At 48.8% G+C, this 22,017-nt stretch overlaps 1 protein-coding gene across 2 annotated transcripts in view; it reads right to left on the reverse strand.

Moving 5' to 3' along the window:
• The window catches only part of LOC146869212 (flotillin-1-like), a 164,062-nt gene that overhangs the window by 14,300 nt on the left and 127,745 nt on the right, over positions 1-22,017 (reverse strand). For both annotated transcript variants that reach the window (XM_085643412.1, XM_085643441.1), the window contains exons 10-12: positions 21,817-21,862; positions 16,549-16,686; positions 15,319-15,483 (exon numbers count right to left, since the gene is read on the reverse strand). In XM_085643412.1, coding sequence (XP_085499538.1) covers positions 15,319-15,483; positions 16,549-16,686; positions 21,817-21,862 — 349 coding nt within the window. The remainder of the gene's footprint in view (positions 1-15,318; positions 15,484-16,548; positions 16,687-21,816; positions 21,863-22,017) is intronic.

Genomic DNA, 22,017 nt, shown 5'->3' on the forward strand with positions numbered 1-22,017 from the left:
GGATCCCAGCCAGACTAGTCAAAAATCCATCCAAATACCAGGCAAAAAGTCGGGGGCAACCATATAGTCAGATTCCACCTTCCTACAGTCATCATCACTATTTAACAAAATCTTTTAAATAACGTGGAGAATAAGATACTCTGGAAGACTTTCGAATGACATTGGGAGCATTTTGGGTTGAAGGTGACACGCTAGAAAACTTGTTAGAATCAGCAACAAATTCTTTCCTAACCACCAATTCCAGATCCGGTGATCAGCAGTCTTAACAGCATTGTTGAAAGTCTTAATAACTTCAATTGGTTTCAAAAATGCAGTAGAAGACCTTTTGTTGGAAGGCTTTTTTATGAGAATCCAATCTCCAACCTTGACCACTGTTTTCTTAACACTTTTTCTTAAATCATGAACCCTTTTTCTATGTTCAATTTTTTTTTTACTCTGCCAACTTCCAGTTACTTTTTTCATTTTCAAGAAATCGGTCCGGTTGCATGTCATTAACCCATGGAGGGGTAACTATAGTGTTGGCACACCTACCTCTAAAGAGCTCAAAAGGCGTTCTCTTGGTCACAGCATGTGGAGATAATCTGTAAACCTCAACCTTCCTCCAAACTTCAGGACGCCAATCTAAACCAGACGACTTAGCCATTTCAATGTTTTTTTTGAGCACACGATTAAACCTCTTGACCATTCCATTTGTCTCTGGGTGATATAGCGAGGATTTTTTGTGTCTAATGCCATGTCTGGACAAGAACTCTTCCATTTCCCTAGAAACTAATTGGACACCGTTGTCCGTAAGAATGCTGCAGGGTATTCCTTACCTGGCGATAATCTTTTCTAGGAACAAAATGACATGTTTTGTTTCAATTCCACGAGCGATGGCTATTTCTGGCCACCTTGAAAAAAAACCAACAAGAACTAGTATATACCAGTCTGTACCAGATGAGCAAATGGGACCAACAATGTCCAAGTCTACTTCTTTCCAGGGTCCATCAGGACGATCCCTTATGATCATGGGCTGCACCTTGGGTTTAGCTACTCTTTCACTCAATGCACAATCAACACAGTCCCTAATTTTCCTCTCTATCTGTAAATCCATCCCAGGCCACCAATAAGGTAATCTCAGTCTTTCCTTTGTCTTAGAAATCCCTAAATGCCTATGTGTGCCAGAGAGATAAGCTCTTCCCTGATACAATTTGGGGGAACAAGTCTCATACCCCTAACAAGTAGACCATTCTGTTCAGACAGTTGATCTTTGACATGCCAAAATTTCTCTAAAATTTCATTATCTTTGGGTTTAACCCTCCAGCCTACGTTAATACACTCCAATACTTTCATTAAATCAATGTCAGCGTGCAAGGCTTCTTCCCATCTTGCCTTGTCAATGATATTTTCTTCAACAGCACAAACTAGTTCCTCATCTTGCTCGTGCTCATTTTCAACTCCTATATCCTCTTTAAGGACAAGACGAGATAAGGCATCAGCCACTTTGTTCTCTACACCAGGTAGGTACTTGATGTCAAAATTGTAATCTTGTAGACCCACGACCCATTTAGTGATTCTACTAGAGACGGCATCAATCCCCTTTTTTTAAAAAAATCTCACATAACGGCTTGTGATCAGTCCTGACCTCAAAGACACTTCCCCACAACAGATTTTAAGTTTCTTCACAGACCAATAAATCGCTAGGGCTTCTCTTTCCACTACAGAGTACCTCAGTTCAGCACCCCTCAAACTTCTAGACAAGAATAGAATAACATCATCCTTGCCATCACTTCTTTGAAGAAGGACTGCGCCCAGGCCTTTCAGACTGGCATCAGTTATAATAATGGATTTCTTCTCTGGGTCAAAACTGCTTAACTTAGGGGCGGAGTTTAACTTTTCTTTAAGGAAACAAAACTCTTTTTCGCAAGACTCGTCCCAAACAAACTCACAACCCTTGCGCAATAAAGCTCTCGTATTAACACACAAAGAGGCAAAATTCTGAACAAATTTACTGTAATACTCTGCCATTCCTAAAAAGCTCATTAATTCTTCCTTATTTGTGGGAAAGACCATTTTCTGTATAGTGGTGATCAAACTTTCTTTCGGCAAGACGCCACCCTCTGAAATAGTGTGACCAAGATAATCAATGGAACTTCTTCTAAACTTGCATTTTTCAATCTTGACAGTCAATTTAAATTCACTAAGTCTATTCAGAGCTTCTAAGAGTCTCGCACCATGCTCCTTATTGCCCACACCAAAGATCAATATGTCATCTTGATATATTCTAACACCACATAGTCCTTTCAAAACGTTTTCCAAAGCCCTCTGAAAAACTGAAGCGGCTGATACTAAGTCAAAAGGAAGTCTAAGAAATCGGTACGTTCCATAAGGAGTAACAAAAGCAGTTAAATCTTTGGACTCCTCATCTAATCTGATCTGATGATATGCCGACCTCAAATCTTTTGTGCTGAACACCCTTGCCCCTTTTAATAACATTAACATGTCAGCTATTTTTAGTAAAGGAAAACAATCAACAACCACATTCTTATTCAATTCTTTAAGGTCCACACATAGACGGAGAGACCCATCGGATTTTTGGGCGGCCACAACCGGAGCAAGCCATTGAGTTGCCTCAACTTCTTCAATAACTCCTTCTCCTTTGAGTCGCTCCAATTCAGTTTTAACTTTTTCTCTGACTACAACAGGGACATTGCGTACTTTACAGAATACAGGTTTGGCATCATCAATTAAGCGAATGTGATGAATGTAGCCCTTGAGGCAACCTAGATTAGCACAAAAGACATTTGGAAATTTTTCTCTCAGAATGTGTGAGAATTCTCTATCTGAAACTTGATGAATGGTAGAGATAGACTTAGAATGAAAATTTTCTTTCAGAATAATGGACGGTGAGGCATTTGGATCTAATATTACACCCAGATCTTTTTGGTGAAAACAACTTAATATGCTATCACCTTTCTGTGAAATATACACTTTGGCATTTGTTAACCTGTTCTTGTAATCTATCAGACCCCAGAAATAACCAAATAAATGTATTGGTTCACCGCCATAAGCAAATGGTCTAATGTCTGTACGAAAAACCTTAGTTTTACCTTTCATTTGGGTAAAATCAGATCCATAGTCACAGATGGTATTGCAGCAATGGACCTACTCACCAGTTGCCACTCGAAGACCCTCCCTACTGATGACTTCCTAGAAAACTATCAACAAACGATAGGAAGGGTTGGAAATTTTTTTGTGACACAGGTGAAGGGGGATTCAAAGCAGCACCCTCCAAAATCAGAAAACCCTTGGTTCTCACAAGACTGTAGGGCCATGAGACAGTCGCTATCCTTAGCCATTAAATCCAAGGACCAACCACTCATTATTAACGCCCGGAAAATGTACTATAACACCATAAGGTTGGCAAAGCGCTTGTGGGATGAATCCCACTGGCAAGACTTAAAGGCTGCAGCCCTACAAAAAGACTCATCCCTCTTTTGGAATCTCGTAAACACTGGTATGAGGGGCGGGGCTGATCCAATACCAAGCCATATAACGGGATCCCAATGGTATTTACACTTTTCAAACCTCTACTCATCTTGTGACAGAGTGGGCCGCGGGGAGTTGGAGCCAGAATCAGAGTACTTAGAAGCCTCTGAGCAGGAGCCCGATTTTGCTCTGACTGAGGTTATTTCTGCAATAAACATGATTGCCCCGGGTAAAGCAGCTGGCCCTGATGGTCTCCCAGGTGACTTACTGCTTCACGAAAAAGATCTCTGGGCCGAATTTATCCTGCGCTTTCTTAAAAGTTTAGCACTAGGATGTCCAATTCCGGACTCCTGGAAGGGGGCGGAGGTGGTGGCCATATACAAGAAAGGTGATAGAGGGGACCCTGCCAACTACAGACCGATTAGTCTAATCGATGTAATTCAAAAAGTGGTTGGCAGAGTCCTCCTAACCAGGATTAAGGTCTGGATAGCCGAGGAGGATATCTTGAGTCATCTGCAGGCGGGTTTCAGGGAGGGAGTAGGCACCATTGACCAGGTCTTCAGATTTTGCACCATCTATTGGAAATCTGTGGCCATCGAAAAAGGCAGCCTTTATTTGGCGTTTATTGATTTAAAAACAGCCTTCGACCTGGTCCCACGATCACAGCTGTGGCAGGTATTACTTGATCTGGGAATCCCTCCCCTAACCCTGAACCTCCTTAAACGCCTCCACGCAGACAATTTCGCCAAAGTCAGGTGGGGTCTGCAGGGACAATTTACAGAGAGTATCTCAGTCGAGAAAGGAGTGCGGCAGGGTTGTGTTTTGGCCCCGACCCTGTTCTCTCTCTATATAAATGGTGTGGCAGACCATTTGAGAGGCGACAGGGTCGATGCTCCAACCCTGTGCGGGGAAAAAATATCTACCCTGCTCTTTGCTGATGATACTCTCTTGATTTCGAAAAGCCCTATGGGCTTACAAACACTGCTGTCTCGCTTTTCCCAATTTTGTGACACCAGGGGGCTGAAAATAAATACATCAAAAACTAAGCTGATGACGCTTTCTCCCTCAAAAAATTTTAGGAATAACATCCACCTCAACGGCACCACACTTGAGTTAGTGGACGCTTTTGATTACCTTGGAGTGAGGGTCAACAACAAGCTCAAATGGGCCCCCCATCTTTCTAAAATGCTCCTTGCCCATAAAAGAGCTACAGGGGCAATATTGAAACATCAGAGGCTCTCACACAGCAGGCCAATAGCGGCGGCCGTTAAGGTTTACGAGGTGAAGGCACTGTCATCAGCCCTCTACGGGGCGGAACTGTGGGGCTTTGAAAACTTGACAGAGTTAATTAGATCTGAGAACAAGTTCTTTAGAGACCTAGTTTCTCTTCCCCTGTCTACCCCACTAGCTCCACTCCGTAGCGACTTTGGCAGATTTAACATCAGCGATGTGGCTAGGTTGCGACCTATTTTATTCTGGTCGAGGATTAGAAGGTCCCCCGAACTACACCACTATGCCTCAGCCCTAGATGAATTATTAAACCTGGGCGCAGACCACAAGATCCCATGGGTAATAAACCTGAAAAAACAACTGCAGAAGATTGGTTTGGAAGAAGCCTGGGCGACTCAGGCCCCTCCCCCCAAACTAACGTTAAAAAAAATCTATTGGGATTGTGTTATGGCCGAAAACTTAAGAAGCCAGGATGGTGTCCTTACTGTGCGTTTTTTAGATATGAAACCAGCTCCCAAACTGGAGTTTTTTCTGGATTTTATTGAATCACCGCATGACAGATCATTATACCTCAAGCTCCGGTATGGTCTTTACGATTTCCAATCTAGTTGGAACAAGGTAAATACCCATCCAACAGGTTGCCCTGGTTGTGCTTCGCCCACAGAGTCCATTGGCCACTTTATGTTATATAATTTGGGTATATATGACTCTTTTTATTCTTTTTAACTTTATATGAATTGAAGTCGTTTGCTGTAGTATGGTATGTTTTAAACTGTTTTTATATACATTGTGATGAACTTTTATGACATTTCTTGTTAATGTCGAATAAAGTACTACAAAACAAAAAAACCTTTCATTTCCTTAAGATAAAATGCCTTCGATATTATGGTGATTTTGGCACCAGAGTCAAATAGCACTTTTGTTGGTTTTCCTTCAACAAGGATTTCATCTGTAGGACAATTTTTACTTTCACCATTTTGTATGACTTGAACCTGAATTCGACCACAGTCCACCTCTTCTAAATTTACATAATCATCATCAACATTATAATATACTTCATTAATCTTCCCTTTGTAATTTTTACCTTTACATGCTATAGATTAATGTCCCTTCCTCTTACATTTGCTGCAGGTGGCCTTCCAACCAGGACATTGCTTATCATTAGCAAAGTGACCCATTTTCCCACAGCGAAAACATTTAACAAGAGACAAATTGAATTTGCTTTGTGCTTCATTAAACACTCCTTTCTTCTTGACCTCTTTATGGTCCATATTCTCCTTTGTGTTACTTTTAACTGCTTGGACCGAGCTTTTATCTTTAACTTCACCATTTTTCTTAATAACATCTACACATTTTATTGAATGTTCAATCCTTTTAGCAATGACTATAACATCGTCTAGGGTCGGTTCATCTTTCTGCCACAACTCTTCTCTAACACGCGCAATATTGCAGCCTAACATAAATTGGTCTCGTATTCGCTCATCAAGAGTGGCACCAAACTTACACGAGGAGGCTAGTTTTCTACGACAATCAGTCCCTTTCTCAATGTTACATAATTCTCAATACTTTCATTCTCTAATTGAGACCTGCGACCAAAATGGTACCTCTCGAGGATAGTACGGACCTTAGGTAAGTAGTGTTTGTCAAATTTTGCTATGCATATCTCATATTCATTAAGGTCACGATCTTGAAGGTCACGAAGGTGATCAAAAACGTCTTGACCTTCCGAGCCCAAACAATGAAGCAGCACCGCTGTCTTCCTCTCTGCACTTGAAGAAGAGCCACATACTCTAGCGTACCTCTCAAACACCTTCCGCCATTTCTGCCATCTAATGGGTGGATCACCAGGTGATGACAAAAGAAACGGAGGTGCAGTTACATTCTGCATACTGTTTTATAATGTAACAGAAATAATTAACAGGTTTAGTTTTCCTCACACTCCCTTTTTTTAAATTAAGTTGCATATTATGTGTATAATAGAACTGCTGGGATTTTAGAATGTATGTTTTTTTTTTTTTATTTAAACCTACTGGCTGTAAATGAAAATGTCACCACTATATGCACAATTTTGCATTTAAATAGAAATAATTACGTAGTATTAAACAAAGTATTTCCAATTGTAATACAATTGTAACCGAATAAGTGTGTGTGTCACTGTTGAAACACACTGTGGCTTGTAGAGGCAAGTGTTACAGTTTCTTATATAATTCTCTATAATTGCCACACTCACTGGCTTGAGATGAAATAGTGAGCGTGTCACTGGCAAAAGGTGTAAAGCTGCACCATTTCAAAGTGTGTGTATCACTGATGTGATACACGAGGAGATACCCGTTGAAGAAGAAGGCGTAGTGAAGAAAGACACGTGTAACCGCTCCAATATTTCTCCGAGCGTGTGTCACTTTTCCTGTAAATATCATCAAATCAGCCGAGTAGAAGAAATTCGCCGCGTTGCTTAGCAGTTTCCAAGATGGTAGTCACGCTGACGCGGAATGCATGCACAGCGTGAACAAAACCATGGTAACAGGACGCTTCGTAGCAGGATGACGTGACTTCCGCGGAACGAAGGCGGAAGGAGCGCGATGGCAGTAAACAATGGAGGCTGGAGAAAACGCCGCTCGAGCGCGGCGATGCCAGCAAACAACGGAGGCAGTGGAGAACGCTGCTCGAGCACGCTGAGTACTCGAGTTCTAAGGTAGGAAAGACATATTTAAAAGTAAACAGAGCCGTTCCCTTCCTCCTTTTTCTAACGATTTCGTGATGTAGTCCACAACAGATTCAGGAAGGGCACTCCTCCGTGATAACGGACAAATCACTGATCCCAGTGCAAAGCGGAAACGATCAAATAGGCGAATTAGCACACCAACTGGCACTGTGTGCACAGTTTCAAACTGACAAAGTGTGCACAGTTTCCAAAGACTAAGGAATGTACTGAAGTGCAGACAACACGCCCAGAAGCTTCTAAAGTCAAGATAGGGAGCTTCCTTCTCTTTGAGAATCCATAAGGCAAAATTATTTAAATAAACAGTACCTTAGGTTTGTAGAAGGTCAGATTCAAATATTGTTCTCCTTAAAGTCCTTCTTGAATTAGTGTTGAGATCCTTCCAGAGCCATCCTCTGTCGCCAAATGTAAGAACTGGGTCACTCCAAATTGATGTAGAAAGTAGGTTTATTGACAAGAAAGGATCCCATCCAGAAGCAGCAGGTACAGCAAGCTGTCTCAGGTTTCACAGCTAGGCTCTCAGTCCAGAACAGCCTATTCACATCATCACGTTCTAAAGCACTTGGCAACAGGCATAGAACTCTAAGATGCCACACTGTGGCTCTTAGCAGGCAGACTTAAGCAAAGAAACACGTGTAAATCATGTAAACAGCACCAAAACAATTAAAGAAGAAATAACCGAGACACTCAAGGAATTCAATGCCAATTTATAAATATGGATTCGATTTTTCCAAAGTTTTTGACACCAAAATATAAAAGATTCACCAGAGGGTTTCTAAGATGCAGAATTTACCAGGTATAGTAAATCACAACTTTTTACTTCACCATGAGCAAGCATTGGCAAATTCAAAACTTTGGTGAGTATCAATGTGGTTACGTAAGAGTAAACTTTAGGAGACCAACTCTGGCAGTGAGCCAGTCTGGGGTACCAGCAAGGTCCACAGATACAGTTACTTAAATAATAAAAGCAGTTTTCAGTCCAGTTCCAGCGTCAGTGGCTCTTTGCCATTGACTTCTATGGAGTGGTCCTGATACAAGGGATACAGGATGCTGTGCGATCGACAGGGCTGTTCCTGTGGCTACGCCTCAGTGAGGCTATCCTGGCCACACGAGGAGGGGGGAGTGCCAATATTAATCAAAGTCCTCTCGAACTTGGAAGAAGTCCACTTGCCAATGGGTTACCAGTTGCCCGGTAGTAGTTTCAGCAGTTCTCTCATTTTGGTGGTAACTTACCTTCTGGGCAACCAAGATGCACCCAGTTCTCTCATTTTGGTGGTAATTTACCTTCTGGGCAACCAAGATGCACCCAGATGACTCCCCCGTGGTCCAGCAGACTCTGGGGTAACTTTTGACGCATTGGGCTCCCGATGCTGATTTGCACCCTGCGCCCGGCTGCTCTGGTGCCGTACTGTTGGTGGTCCCTTGGACCTTGCCCATCACTCACCCTAACTCCTGGAGATTGGTCTTGTAAGTCAATGTACTAAACCTGTTTGCAGAACTTGTTCTGTCTTTCATAGGATAACATTGCAGAACTCAAACAGTAGTGTCCACTTTTTAAAGTGAAAAGAATTTATATTTAAAAACGTACTTACCTGAATGTTTTTTCTCCGATGCCTAAACATATATAAATATACTTGTTATTTTTATAAATTGGAGTGGATCTCCTTCTCCAATCAAGTGTTTCATTTATTAATCACTGTGTTTATTTGCAAATGTCTTGCACTCCTCTGTGTTGAGCCGAAGGCTGCTCGACCACACTACACCATAATAGAGCACTTTGGGATTGCATAGCAAGCCCTTGTCCACTCGTAAGGGAACCCCTGGACTCTTTACCCAGTATATCAACTTATTAATATATCTCATAAAGAGCCAGCTTCCTACACTTCTCTTGGCTGGCGTAGGCTTTTACCATGATACCATTTAGGAATGATAAGGGTTGGGCTTACTGGGGTGAAGGCGTGATTTTTTGTAAAAGATTGCTAATACTAGGCTGTGGAGTAGGAGCAACACTGTTTGAGTGTGTTTGAGTCAGTGATAGGCATTGATCTTTGCAGCCTCTCATAATCAGTCAGTCATATACAAACAAAAAACGTGACTGGTGTTTCTGAGCAGATGCACCACCACCAGCACCAGTCACACCGTGAACTTCAGAGGAACCGTAGTGACTCCGAAAGGCAGAACTTTGAACTGCTACCTGAAGGTATGTAAGAATGAATGGATAATAAAGAATGCCAGCTGCAAAACGATAAATTATTCCTTAAATCCTAACTTCAAAAATATCTATCTGCAACCAATCCTACAATCAGATTCTTGCTATGATGTGCTAGGATTAAAGATGGCCATTGGTGGTGGCTGGGTGACAGAGGTTTTTCCGTGGGGTGCTTGCGTGGGGTGCTTGGGTGGAGGACAGTCGAGTGTTTGGCTCACTGATGAGGTCAGATTATAAAGAGTGATTCGATTGAAAATGTGAGTAGCTGAAAGATTATGGATTACTTATTAGGTACTATTTCATTACATAAACTTCTTAATTTGTCAACTGGGCAGGTGGGAAGATAAATTGGTTGGATAGGAGAAGGTGAGAGTGGGGAGACAGAGTCCTAGGATGTAGGAGGTAGAGGTGTGGTGGATATCTGTAATGTTGGAAAACGAGGCAGTATCTGCGAGGCCTGCACAAATAACATGTCACATTTGTCCTTCCCTGGGAACCAAACACCCTATTGTAGCGATTGGGGGCGGTCCCACCCGGACCCCCAGCTGTTACAGCAGCTCTGGGAGCCCACCCCCGGCTGCTCCTTCGGCGTCTGCCCATCGTTTGGTGTCCGGTCCCACCCAGACCCCGTGCATGAACAGGTGAGTTGATCCGCGGCTCGGGGAGCTCATCCCTGGCCGCTCCTTCTTTTCTTCCACGGGGGCCCGGTCCCACTCGGGCACCCTGCATCTCCTGGCTCGCTGGGCAGCCACTCTGAGAGCCCACGCCCGGTGGCTACCACCGGCTCCCCGTCAGGCCAGCACCCTCACGTGCTGCCATGGGAGCCGGCTTACCTGTTCTGGTCTGCCCGCTCCGGCGGGCAGACACAAGTCTGCTTCCCCGCTCCAGCGGGTCTCCGGGGAGTGCGACAGCACTCCTCCCGCCTTCCCGATACTGAGGAGGAGTGCGACGGCACTCCCTCGCCTCGCCTTTACCTCGGGGCACGGGGATGGGTTCCCGGGCCCCCCAGGGACACCTTCACGGGGAGGGCGCCGGCGCTCCCCGGCTTCGCTTCTGAGCGTCGGGCCCAGAGTTGGGATCCCGGGTCCCAGAGACATCGTGGCGGGGGGCGCAACGGCACTCCCAGCCCTCCGTCGTCGCCGGGGGTCAGGATGGGCTCCTGGCACCCCGGTTGGGCCCCTTCACGGGCACCACAATGGCACTCCCCGACTTTCGTCTTTGCGGGGGGCGCGAAAGTGCTCCCTGCCTTCAGTGGGGCCCGGAGTTGGGATCCTGGGCCCCTTGTCACCATTCCGACGCTCCCCGACTTATCTCCTGTTGGGGGCAGCCCCAGGGACGTGACCCACCCCGGGGGCATATCCTGGACTGGCGGCGGAGCCCCACGCGCTTCGTTGTCGCTCAGCCAGAGGTCAAAGGTCACCTACCTTCTGGGGGGCATATCTCAACTCCCAGGGGACCGATCTTCATGATTTTGGCCTCTTCTTGCTCCTGGCGGCGCACCCGAGCAACTGGGAGCACTTTCCTTCACCCTTCTGGTCTCACGGAGGGTGGATTCAGCAGTGAGCTGTCTTCACTGGCTCCCTGCACCAGCCTTTCACCTGGCTCTGCTCCTGGGGCTCTCTTCTCCTTGCGCAGAGGCCCAGGCTTCTGCTCACTGGTCCTGGTCCTGGTCTCCCCTTGTGGCGCAAGTCAGGGTCCTGGGCCAGTCTGGAGGTTCTTCCTTCCAGCTGCCCATAGTGCCAGGCTCCAGCACCAGTTGTCTTCACCAGACCACACCCCAGAGAGCGCTCCTCTTCCTGTGCAAACTCTTTTAAAGAATTTGGAGGGGGCTGGCAGGAAGTCTCTGTTTGCCCTATCAAACAGTGACATCACTTCTCTGCCCCTGCTCCCTCCTTCCTGCCCAGGCCTCTGGGTTTGTTCAAAATGGCGGCATCCTGGGGTCTTATGCCACATGGGTTTCTGAAAAGCCCCTGCCCCTTTCTGCCTTCTCTCCAGAGCAGGTAGGTGCCTGGCACCAGGTGACAGCTGCTGATGGATTAGCCTGTAGCTCCACCCATCGTCTCTTCTTGAGGAGGAGGTCTTTGCCTTTGGAATGCTTGTCGTGCAGGGCTAGGCCTCTGATTCTACAGCTTGGGGAGGGAGGTCATTAATCCAGCTTGGCAGGGTCAGCCCCAGCCAGGCTCTGGTTATGAGCTGACTCAGAGGAACATGACATTTCTGGATGACCCAAATGCATTACAAATATGACTTTGGACTCTGCAGAATACTTCTTCTCACCTACGTTACAGTGGACTTAAGTGCATGTCTGGAATTTGTAGGCCCTAGGAAAGTGAAACTATCCCATGTGGTCCCCATCCTCATAGGGGAATAATAAGCAGTCTTTCAGTGAAAACATTAAAGCACACTGACATTCACTTCTATGTTTCTTCCCATGGTATAAAGCCTATTCCATGTCACCACCCAGCTCTGCAGAAGTCCTGCCACACCATTCACTTTGTAGCAGCTCCTGGGCTGCGCACGCCAGGAATCTCCCCTGCGCAGCCCTTACACTTGTGCACCTGCATGTACACACGTGTCTGCATGTAACCAGCCCGGAACACCTTACTCCAGCTGCAGCGCAGTGGCCTAGTCTCACCAGGGGGACACAGGTAAAATCCCCATGCAGTCTATTTCATCATGAGTTCACTGTGGGTGAGTCCCAACTTACGAGGCTCCGCCACAGTAAAAGCTCAACAATTAGGTGTTCAAAAAGCAAAAAATCTGGGCAGCTCAGATGGTCAGAACCACCTTCTAACTGTAATATTAGAGTAGAAAGCTGCAGTGATTTCCCAGCTCTCAGTGCACACCCTACTGGATGAATGTGCTGAAAGACGTACTCTGGTTCAGCCGCTCGGACCTTCTGCAAGTTGTGACTAGAGGTGTTTTATTACATGGTGGCCAGGAGCAAGCGTGAGTGCACCTTCTGACCTCCACCACAGAGATGAACTGTGGCTCAAGGCCTCAGACTATCCAAGCTCTTCCTTGGATGTGAATGTGGGAGTAGTAAATGAAAATGGGACCCAAAGTATCAAAACTGAGTAAAGTCCTTCCTAGAGGGCCACACGTCCATGTTATGGACAAACAGTAACTTGAGAAAACGCGCACAGATTCAGAAAACTGGATGACAAGCACTGATGGTGATAAAAGAAAGTCCCTTCTAGAAGAAGGTACCTTTGATAGACAATATCTGAATAACCCAAGAAAGCCTAAAAGCAAACCATGAAGAAAGCCATAATAAGCTGGCAGGAATCTCAAATGTGGGGTTTTGAAGACATCCAAGAGAAACTGAAGACCCCAAATGAGCATTCCGAGGGACTGATTGGAAGCTCGTACCCCTACTGCACCACCTCCTGCACACTTAATTGCCAAAATGACTAATATCCTTGAAGAAATGGAGGAGGACATATCAGGGGTACGGAGTTTTCCAATTCTGACATGAGATGCATGGGGTGTTCCATGGGTTGCACCTGAACAAGGTACTGTTCCTGTGGAAGGGTGGGCGGATGGTGTGCAAGCGAGTGTCAGTGCGACTGACAGCAGTATGACAAGCGGGAGAGCCAGACAAGAGTATGAGGCAACAAATCAATATTTGCCACTCTCTCTCCACCTTTATAGTGGTCTAGATCACTGTCCAACCAATCCGAAACGCATGCACGAGACAGTCAGGCACACATTGTAACTACAACCCAGGATAGTTTGACACCGACAGGTGGATGAGGAGCCAGAGAGGCGCTAAGGTGTGCAAGGAGGCGAAAGAAGGGCTTCACCTCCCACTAATGAGGATTGCGATGATTCCAACGACCTTACCCACCTTCAGCCCAGTGCCCTTTTGCCTTTATGATAATGCCCGGCTCCCGGATTAGGGGCGGTTCGGATCCCCATTGACATCCCATGGCCCACATCTGATCTTTCGGACACCATCGTCAATGTTCCAAAACACAAGAAAACCCACAGAAATTCAGAGAAGAATACCAATTGATTTTGGAATGTTATAACCCTAACTGGGCTGATGTGACTCAATAGTTACATGTTATTGTGTCTGGGGAAGAGAAAAGTTAAAGTCCAGTCGGTACCAAAAGTCAACTGGACACACAATTGCTTTGGACAGTGCTGCTTTGATTACTGCTAGAGATGCTGTGTGAATGTGCTCAGTGTAGTCTGTCCTACTAAAAGGGATTGAACCATCGTAAACAGAACAAAGGGGAAAATCCCCTTGATTGATCCCATCATTTGACAGATGTATTTGCTTGTCACTGGTACTGGAAATACTGCAGAAACAGCTCATGAAGTGATTGGTGCTTTTGTTCAAGGGTTATTACCAAAGGTTCAAGAGCAATTAAAAACGATTTGGACTGGATGGCAAAAAATATTTCTTAATTGTTTTCTGTTGCTTATCAATGTGTAGTGGGTTGAGTGCAAGAAATAACCTGCTGACTCTAAAACAATGTCACTAAAAATTGAATCTTTTCATCTGTCATTTTTGGGAGCCCCGGGGGAGCCCTGTGCCCGCTTTAGTCCCATCAGATGAGAAAGGGCTGTATGAACTAAGTGTTATCAACACAAAGCCCTCTTCCTACCTTACTGGTTCCAGTGCCAGTCTATGCGATTAACAAAACTCTGGGTTTTCCGCTTTTCCTCTTTCGGGCCATTTGATTGGTGCATTTGCATTTCTAACATGTTCTCAGCCCTGTGTCTACTTCTTTGACTCTGGTTACAGACAACACGCCTTCCACTTTAGTCCCACCCCTCCAGCAAACCTGCTTTGAGGGAGCTCCTTTGTAAACTGAACTGTGCTGTGTACTGCAACAACGGTACTCTTTACTAGTAGGGTTAGATTCAAAAGCTTCAAGTACTGCTTCACCAGGATGGTTTGCTCTTGATAGTATGAGTACATCTCCCGAAACTATGGCGCAAGTTCCACCCTCTTTTGTAGTCCCAGCGCAGTATGTGGGTTGCATTTTAACTGCAGATCCTGTCAAAATTAGATTGAACAAAATGAAGACGTTGCCTAGTCTACCACAATGTCAACTGCATCCTGTGGCGAAAGCAGAAATCCGCCCAGTTAACGCTGCTCTTGTAAAGTGAACGATTCCGTTACTCAATGTAAGCAACTGTAACGCCCCAATCCTGCCTATCAGAAAGGCTGGTAAAGATACATGGCGATCTGTGCAGACTTACGTGCTGTTAATGCTTTTGTGTTGCCAAGTTGTCCTGTTGTGGCAAACCCTGCTATGATTCTGTCATTAGTTCCTCCTACCTCCATCTGGTTTACTGTTGTTGATCTACGTTCTGTCTTCTTTACCCCATACATCCTGACAGTCAGTTCCCTTTTAGATTCTCTTTAGGCAGGCCCCAATTTACATGGATTCTACTACCTCAAGGGTACACTGAGTCACCCTCCATCTTTTCACACAAACTTAAGAACAAATTAGATAGTGGTTCTATGCTGCCTGTGCATCGTGTTGCGCTCTGGTCTCTGGCCACAAGCATGATGCACCCATATCAAAGGACGCATCCAGATTCTGCCTGCCAAGCAAGACTGTGAGTGAACTTTGTCAATGCACAGCAGGCTCGGTGCTGGTCTGCGCCCATACACAACAGATTGACAGCTAGCCACTGCCCGGGTCGGATACCACTATTGATCGATACACACCTGATTAATGCTGATTCCGGTCAACTTCTCCACAGTGTCTGGCAGCCGGTTGAGAATCTCCAGCACTTCTCCAGCAAGCTTGGCGGCTCCCACTTCGCCGTTGCCGCTCGACACCATCTTCACCTTCTTGACTTGGGTCAATGGTTTACTGATCTCCTCTGCCATCTGGAAACACCAGAGAAGAAGAATTAGACAATGCACACCTGCACAAACAGAGCAACGACCGGTGAAGCTACGTCAGAGGCCGTGCAGGTGTAGGGTTCCAGTACTGAACTCGCAGGAGTGTGCAGAGTAGGATTTAGGAATATTGTTAGGGCTCTGTGGAGGCACTTGTACTGGAATAGCAGGGGTGCACAGCGGGTCAGAATTAAGTGGTATTAGCGAGTTCTGTATGATGTACCTCGTAGGAGGCGGGAAAGTCTGATGGGAAATTATGAGCCAGGTGCTGTGCGGGTCAGGGCCCTGTGCTCCTCCTGCAAAATGTATGCAAAGATTCCTAAACATATCACATAACGTGTATTTGTAAAGTGCATGCTCACCCAGAAGGGTATCTCGGCACTGAATAACAGATGTTTATTGTAATCCAACTCAATGGTACTCATTTTATCGAACCCAGAAGGATGAGTGGACCCACAGGGATTTGTACCTATGACCATGAGGTCAAACACAGAACCCTACAGTGGACGCATTAGACCCCTAAGCCACCAGACCCAGAAGCCATCTTCTTTATTAATAATAAGGCAGCTTCTATGATCATGCCACGAGATGATGCCAGATATAGAACTACAGTATTTCATTCTCCCTGGCGGACAAGCACTTTTTTTATATTTAAAATCAGGTGTTCATTGCAACTGGCCCTGCATCCAGATTCTAACCCATGCACCTACAAATGTGTGAAAGGCCTGAACTGAGGTGCGCAGTCACTGCTGGGCATGGACTCGTGCGAGGTCACTGCTGGGCATGGACTCGTGCGAGGTCACTGCTGGGCATGGACTCGTGTGCGCTCAGTGCTGGGCATGGACTCGTGCGCGCTCAGTGCTGGGCATGGACTCGTGCGCGCTCAGTGCTGGGCATGGACTCGTGCGCGCTCAGTGCTGGGCATGGACTCGTGCGCGCTCAGTGCTGGGCATGGATCCTAGTCCAGCAATCCCCGTGCATCAGTATAGCTACAGCTCAGCCAACGGAGCTGCAGGACACCCCGCTCGCCCCTTCAGCGTCTTGGCCTCTCACCAGAGGAAGCTTCTCGAGCAGCATGTCCAACATGGCCACATCCGTGTACTGCTGGAAGGCCTCTCCTTTCTTCGCCATCTGCTCGGCATCAGCTCGGGCCTTCGCTTCAATGGCAAATGCTTTGGCCTCACCCTTCACCTGGAGGGAGAAGTGATAGTGTCAGTGCATCTTGCAGAACAGCCTGTAGGGAGGGTGCAGCGTGCACAGAGTGTGAAGCAAGCAGGAAGAGCGCAGCATGCACAGTGTGTGAAGGAGCAGGGAGAGCGTGGTATGCACAGAGTGTGAAGGAGCAAGGAGGGCGCAGCATGCATACAGCATGATGGAGCAGGGACAGCGCAGCATGCACACAGCGTGATGGAGCAGGGAGAGCGCAGCATGCACGGGGTGCAATGGAGCAGGGAGGGCACGGCATGCACAGAGTGTGAAGGAGCAGGGGGAGCGCGGCATGCACAGAGTGTGAAGGAGCAGGGAGAGCGCAGCATGCACACATTGTGAAGCGAGCAGGGAGGGCGCCGCATGAACAGAGTGTGAAGGAGCAGGGGGAGCGCGGCATGCACGGAGTGTGAAGGAGCAGGGGGAGCGCGGCATGCACGGAGTGCAAAGGAGCAGGGAGAGCGCAGTATGCACAGAGTGTGAAGGAGCAGGGAGAGCGCAGCATGCACGGGGTGCAAAGGAGCAGGGAGGGCACGGCATGCACAGAGTGTGAAGGAGCAAAGGGAGCGCGGCATGCACAGAGTGTGAAGGAGCAGGGGGAGCGCGGCATGCACAGAGTGTGAAGGAGCAGGGGGAGCGCGGCATGCACAGAGTGTGAAAGAGCAGGGAGAGCGCGGCATGCACTGAGTGTGAAAGAGCAGGTAGAGCAAGGCATGGACAGAGTGTGATGGAGCAGGGATGGCGCAACATGCACAGAGTGTGAAGGAGCAGGGAGAGCGCAGCATGCACAGAGTGCAAAGGAGCAGGGAGGGCACGGCATGCACAGAGTGTGAAGGAGCAGGGAGAGCGCGGCATGCACAGAGTGCAAAGGAGCAGGGAGGGCACGGCATGCACAGAGTGTGAAGGAGCAGGGAGAGCGTGGCATGCACAGAGTGTGAAGGAGCAGGGAGAGCGCAGCATGCACAGAGTGCAAAGGAGCAGGGAGAGCGTGGCATGCACAGAGTGTGAAGGAGCAGGGAGAGCGCAGCATGAACAGAGTGTGAAGGAGCAAGGAGAGCAGAGCATGAAGAGAGCGTGAAGGGGCAAAGAGAGTGCATGATTCACAGAGTGCGAAGGAGCAGGGAGAGCGCGGGATGCACAGAGCATGAAGGAGCAGGGAGAGCGTGGCATGCACAGTGTGAAGCGAGCAGGAAGGGCACAGCATGCACAGAGCGTGAAGGAGTAGGAAGAGCGCAGCATGCATAGAGTTTGAAGGAGTAGGGCGAGTGCAGCATGGACAGAGTTTGAAGGAGCAGGGAGAGCGTGGCATGCACAGTGTGAAGCGAGCAGGAAGGGCACAGCATGCACAGAGCGTGAAGGAGTAGGAAGAGCGCAGCATGCATAGAGTTTAAAGGAGCAGGGAGGGCACAGCCCGCACAGTGCGTGGAGGAGCAGGGAGGGCGCAGCATGCAGTGTGTGAAGGAGCAGGGAGAGCGTGGCATGCAGAGTGTGTGAAAGAGCAGGAAGTGCACGCCATGCACAGAGTGTGAAGAAGCAGGGAGGGCACGGCATGCACAGTGTGGTGGAGCAGGGATAGCGCAGCATCCACAGAGTGAGAAGTAGCAGGGAGGGGGCAAAATGCACAGAGTGGAAGGAGCAGGGAGGGCGCGGCAGGCACAGTGTGTGAAGGGGCAGGGAGGGTGCAGCATGCACACAGCGTGATGGAGCAGGGAGAGCGCAGCATGCACAGAGTGCAAAGGAGCAGGGAGGGCACGGCATGCACAGAATGTGAAAGAGCAGGGAGAGAGCGGCATGCACAGTGTGTGATGGAGCAGGGAGAGCGCGGCATGCACAGAGTGTGAAGGAGCAGGTAGAGCAAGGCATGGACAGAGTGTGATGGAGCAGGGATGGCGCAACATGCACAGAATGTGAAGGAGCAGGGAGAGCGCAGCATGCACACATTGTGAAGCGAGCAGGGAGGGTTCAGCATGAACAGAGTATGAAGGAGCAAGGAGGGCGCAGCATGCAAGGAGCGTGAAGGAGCAGAGAGGGCACGGCTTGCACAATCTGTGAAGGAGTAGGGAGGGCGCAGCATGCACAGAGTGGGAAGGAGCCGGGAGAGCACAGCATGCAGACAGCGTGAAGGGGCAGAGAGAGTGCATGATTCACAGAGTGCGAAGGAGCAGGGAAAGCGCGGCATGCACAGAGCATGAAGGAGCAGGGAGAGCGCGGCATGCACAGAGCGTGAAGGAGCAGGGAGAGTGCAGCATGCTTAGAGTTTGAAGGAGCAGGGAGAGCGTGGCATGCACAGTGTGAAGCAAGCAGGAAGGGCACAGCATGCACAGAGCGTGAAGGAGCAGGAAGAGTGCAGCATGCATAGAGTTTAAAGGAGCAGGGAGGGCACAGCACGACCCGGAGCGTGGAGGAGCAGGGAGGGCACAGCATGCACAGAGTGCGAAGCGAGCAGGGAGGGCAGAGTATGCAGAGAGCGTGAAAGAGCAGGGAGAGCGCAGCATGCAGAGAGCGTGAAGCGAGCAGGGAGGGCGCAGCATGCAGAGACCGTGAAGCGAGCAGGGAGAGCCCAGCATGCAGAGTGTGTGAAGCGAGCAGGGGGAGCGCGGCATGCACAGAGTGTGAAGGAGCAGGGGGGCACAGCATGCAGAGACCGTGACGCGAGCAGAGAGGGTGCAGCATGCAGGGAGCGTGAAGCAAGCAGGGAGGGCGCAGCATGCATAGAGTGTGAAAGAGCAGGGAGGGCACAGCATGCAGAGAGCGTGAAAGAGGGAGAGTGCAGCATGCAGAGAGCGTGAAAGAGCAGGGAGGGCATAGCATGCACAGAGTGTGGAGAAGCAGGGAGAGCGCCTCATGCAGTGTGTGAAGAAGCAGGGAGAGTGCGGCATGCACACAGTGCTAAGCAAGCACGGAGGGCACAGCATGCACAGAGTGTGAAAGAGCAGTGAGGGCACAGCATGCAGAGTGTGAGAAAGAGCAGGGAGAGCGCAGCATGCACAGTGTGAAGGAGCAGGGAGAGCATAGCATGCACTGAGTGTGAAGGAGCAGGGAATGCCCGGCATGCACATAGTGCGAAGCGAGCAGGGAGGGCACAGAATGTAAAAGAGCAGGGAGGGCACAGCATGCAGAGAGTGTGAAAGAGCAGGGAGGACATAGCATGCAGAGTGTGATAAAGCAGGGAGGGCACAGCATGCACAGTGTGAAGGAGCAGGGAGAGCATAGCATGCAGAGTGTGTGAAAGAGCAGGGAGAGCGCAGCATGCAGATAGCGTGAAAGAGCAGGGAGAGCACAGCATGTAGAGAGTGTGAAAGAGCACGGATAGCACAGCATGCAGAGAGTGTGAAAGAGCAGGGAGAGCACAGCATGCACAGAGTGTGAAGGAGCAGGGAGAGCGTAACATGCACAGTGTGAAGGAGCAGGGAGAGCGCAGCATGCAGATAGCATGAAAGAGCAGGGAGAGCACAGCATGCAGAGAGTGTGAAGGAGCAGGGAGAGCGTAACATGCACAGTGTGAAGGAGCAGGGAGAGCGCAGCATGCAGAGAGTGTGAAAGAGCAGGGAGAGCACAGCATGCACAGAGTGTGAAGGAGCAGGGAGAGCGTAACATGCACAGTGTGAAGGAGCAGGGAGAGCGCAGCATGCAGATAGCGTGAAAGAGCAGGGAGAGCACAGCATGCAGAGAGTGTGAAGGAGCAGGGAGAGCGTAACATGCACAGTGTGAAGGAGCAGGGAGAGCTTAGCATACAGAGAGCGTGAAAGAGCAGGGAGAGCACAGCATGCACAGAGTTTAAAGGAGCTGGGAAAGCGCAGCATGCAGTGTGTGAAAGAGCAAGGAGAGTGTGGCATGCACACAGTGCAAAGCAAGCAGGGAGGGCATAGCATGCAGAGTGTGAAAGAGCTGGGAGGGCACAGCATGCAGAGAGCGTGAAAGAGCAGGGAAAGCGCAGCATGCACAGAGTGTGAAACAGCAGGAAGACCGCAGTATGCACACAGTGCGAAGCGAGCAGGGAGGGCACAGCATGCACAGAGTGTGAAAGAGCAGGAAGGGCACTGCATGCAGAGAGCGTGAAAGAGCAGGGAGAGCGCAGCATGCACAGTGTGAAGGAGCGGGGAGAGCATAGCATGCACAGAGTGTGAAGGAGCAGGGAGAGCGCAGAATGCACAGTGTAAAGGAGCAGGGAGAGTGTGGCATGCACACAGTGCGAAGCAGGGAGGGCACAGCATGCACAGAATGTGAAAGAGCAGGGAGGGCACAGCATGCACTGTGTGAAGGAAGCAGGGAGAGCTTAGCATGCAGAGAGTGTGAAAGAGCAGGGAGAGCGCAGCATGCAGAGAGCGTGAAAGAGCAGGGAGAGCGTACCATGTACAGTGTGAAGGAGCAGGAAGAGCTTAGCATGCAGAGAGCGTGAAGCGAGCAGGGAGGGCGAAGCATTCATAGAGTTTAAAGGAGCAGGGACAACACCTGATGCCAGGAGTTAGGAAGGCAAGCACGGGACCAGAATGCGGCAAGCAGGGAACAGGCGTGGCCAGCAGGGACTACAGATGAAATCAGGAGACAACGGAGTATGCAGGGAGACAGGGGACAGTGGGATACAAGACTGCACAGAGCACCCTGGGAGTCAGTGAAGCCAGCAGTAGCACACATGAACCAGGAGTAACTAAAATCTGCAGGGAGTGTCCAGCATGCAGGGTGTCTGGGGACAGTGGGATACAAGGCTGCACAGAGCACCCTGGGAGCCAGTGAGGCCAGCAGGGACAACACATGAACCAGGAGGCACTAGAATCCGCAGGGAGGGTGCAGCAGGCAGGACATCGGGATGCACGGAGCACACTTTGTCATGGCAGGACAGCGGGATGCAGGGAGCACACTTTGTCATGGCTCAGTGAAGTCTGCAAAAAGCATGCAGCACCAGGGAGCTGAGGCGGACAGGAGAGAACACATGGAGTCAGGGGGTCAAAGGTGCATGCAGCAAACTGGATGTCAGGAGTCAGAAGAGAGTAGACATGAAGAATGATTTCAGTTTGGTCCTCAAGGTGCGCCAATCACAGAGGAACCAGGCAGACCTGCAGGGAGACCACAGAATGAGTGGAACTAGAAGCTTGGCCTACAGAAGTGACAACTTACCTTGATCGACTCCGCTTCTGCTTCTGCCTGCATGATCAGCTGCAGTCTGGACAGGAGAGATGAGAATGCAAGTGAACATCAGTCTTCTGGAGAGAGAGCACAAGGCAGAGAAAGTGCACAGGGAAGGTGTTCAGAGACAACCCTGTCAGAGGTTTAAGGGAAAGAGTGCAGGGAGGCAGGCTGGAGAATATCCAAGTGCAG

This window comes from Triturus cristatus, chromosome 1_1 (genome assembly GCF_964204655.1).
Source record: "Triturus cristatus chromosome 1_1, aTriCri1.1, whole genome shotgun sequence".
Taxonomy (NCBI): Eukaryota; Metazoa; Chordata; class Amphibia; order Caudata; family Salamandridae; genus Triturus; species Triturus cristatus.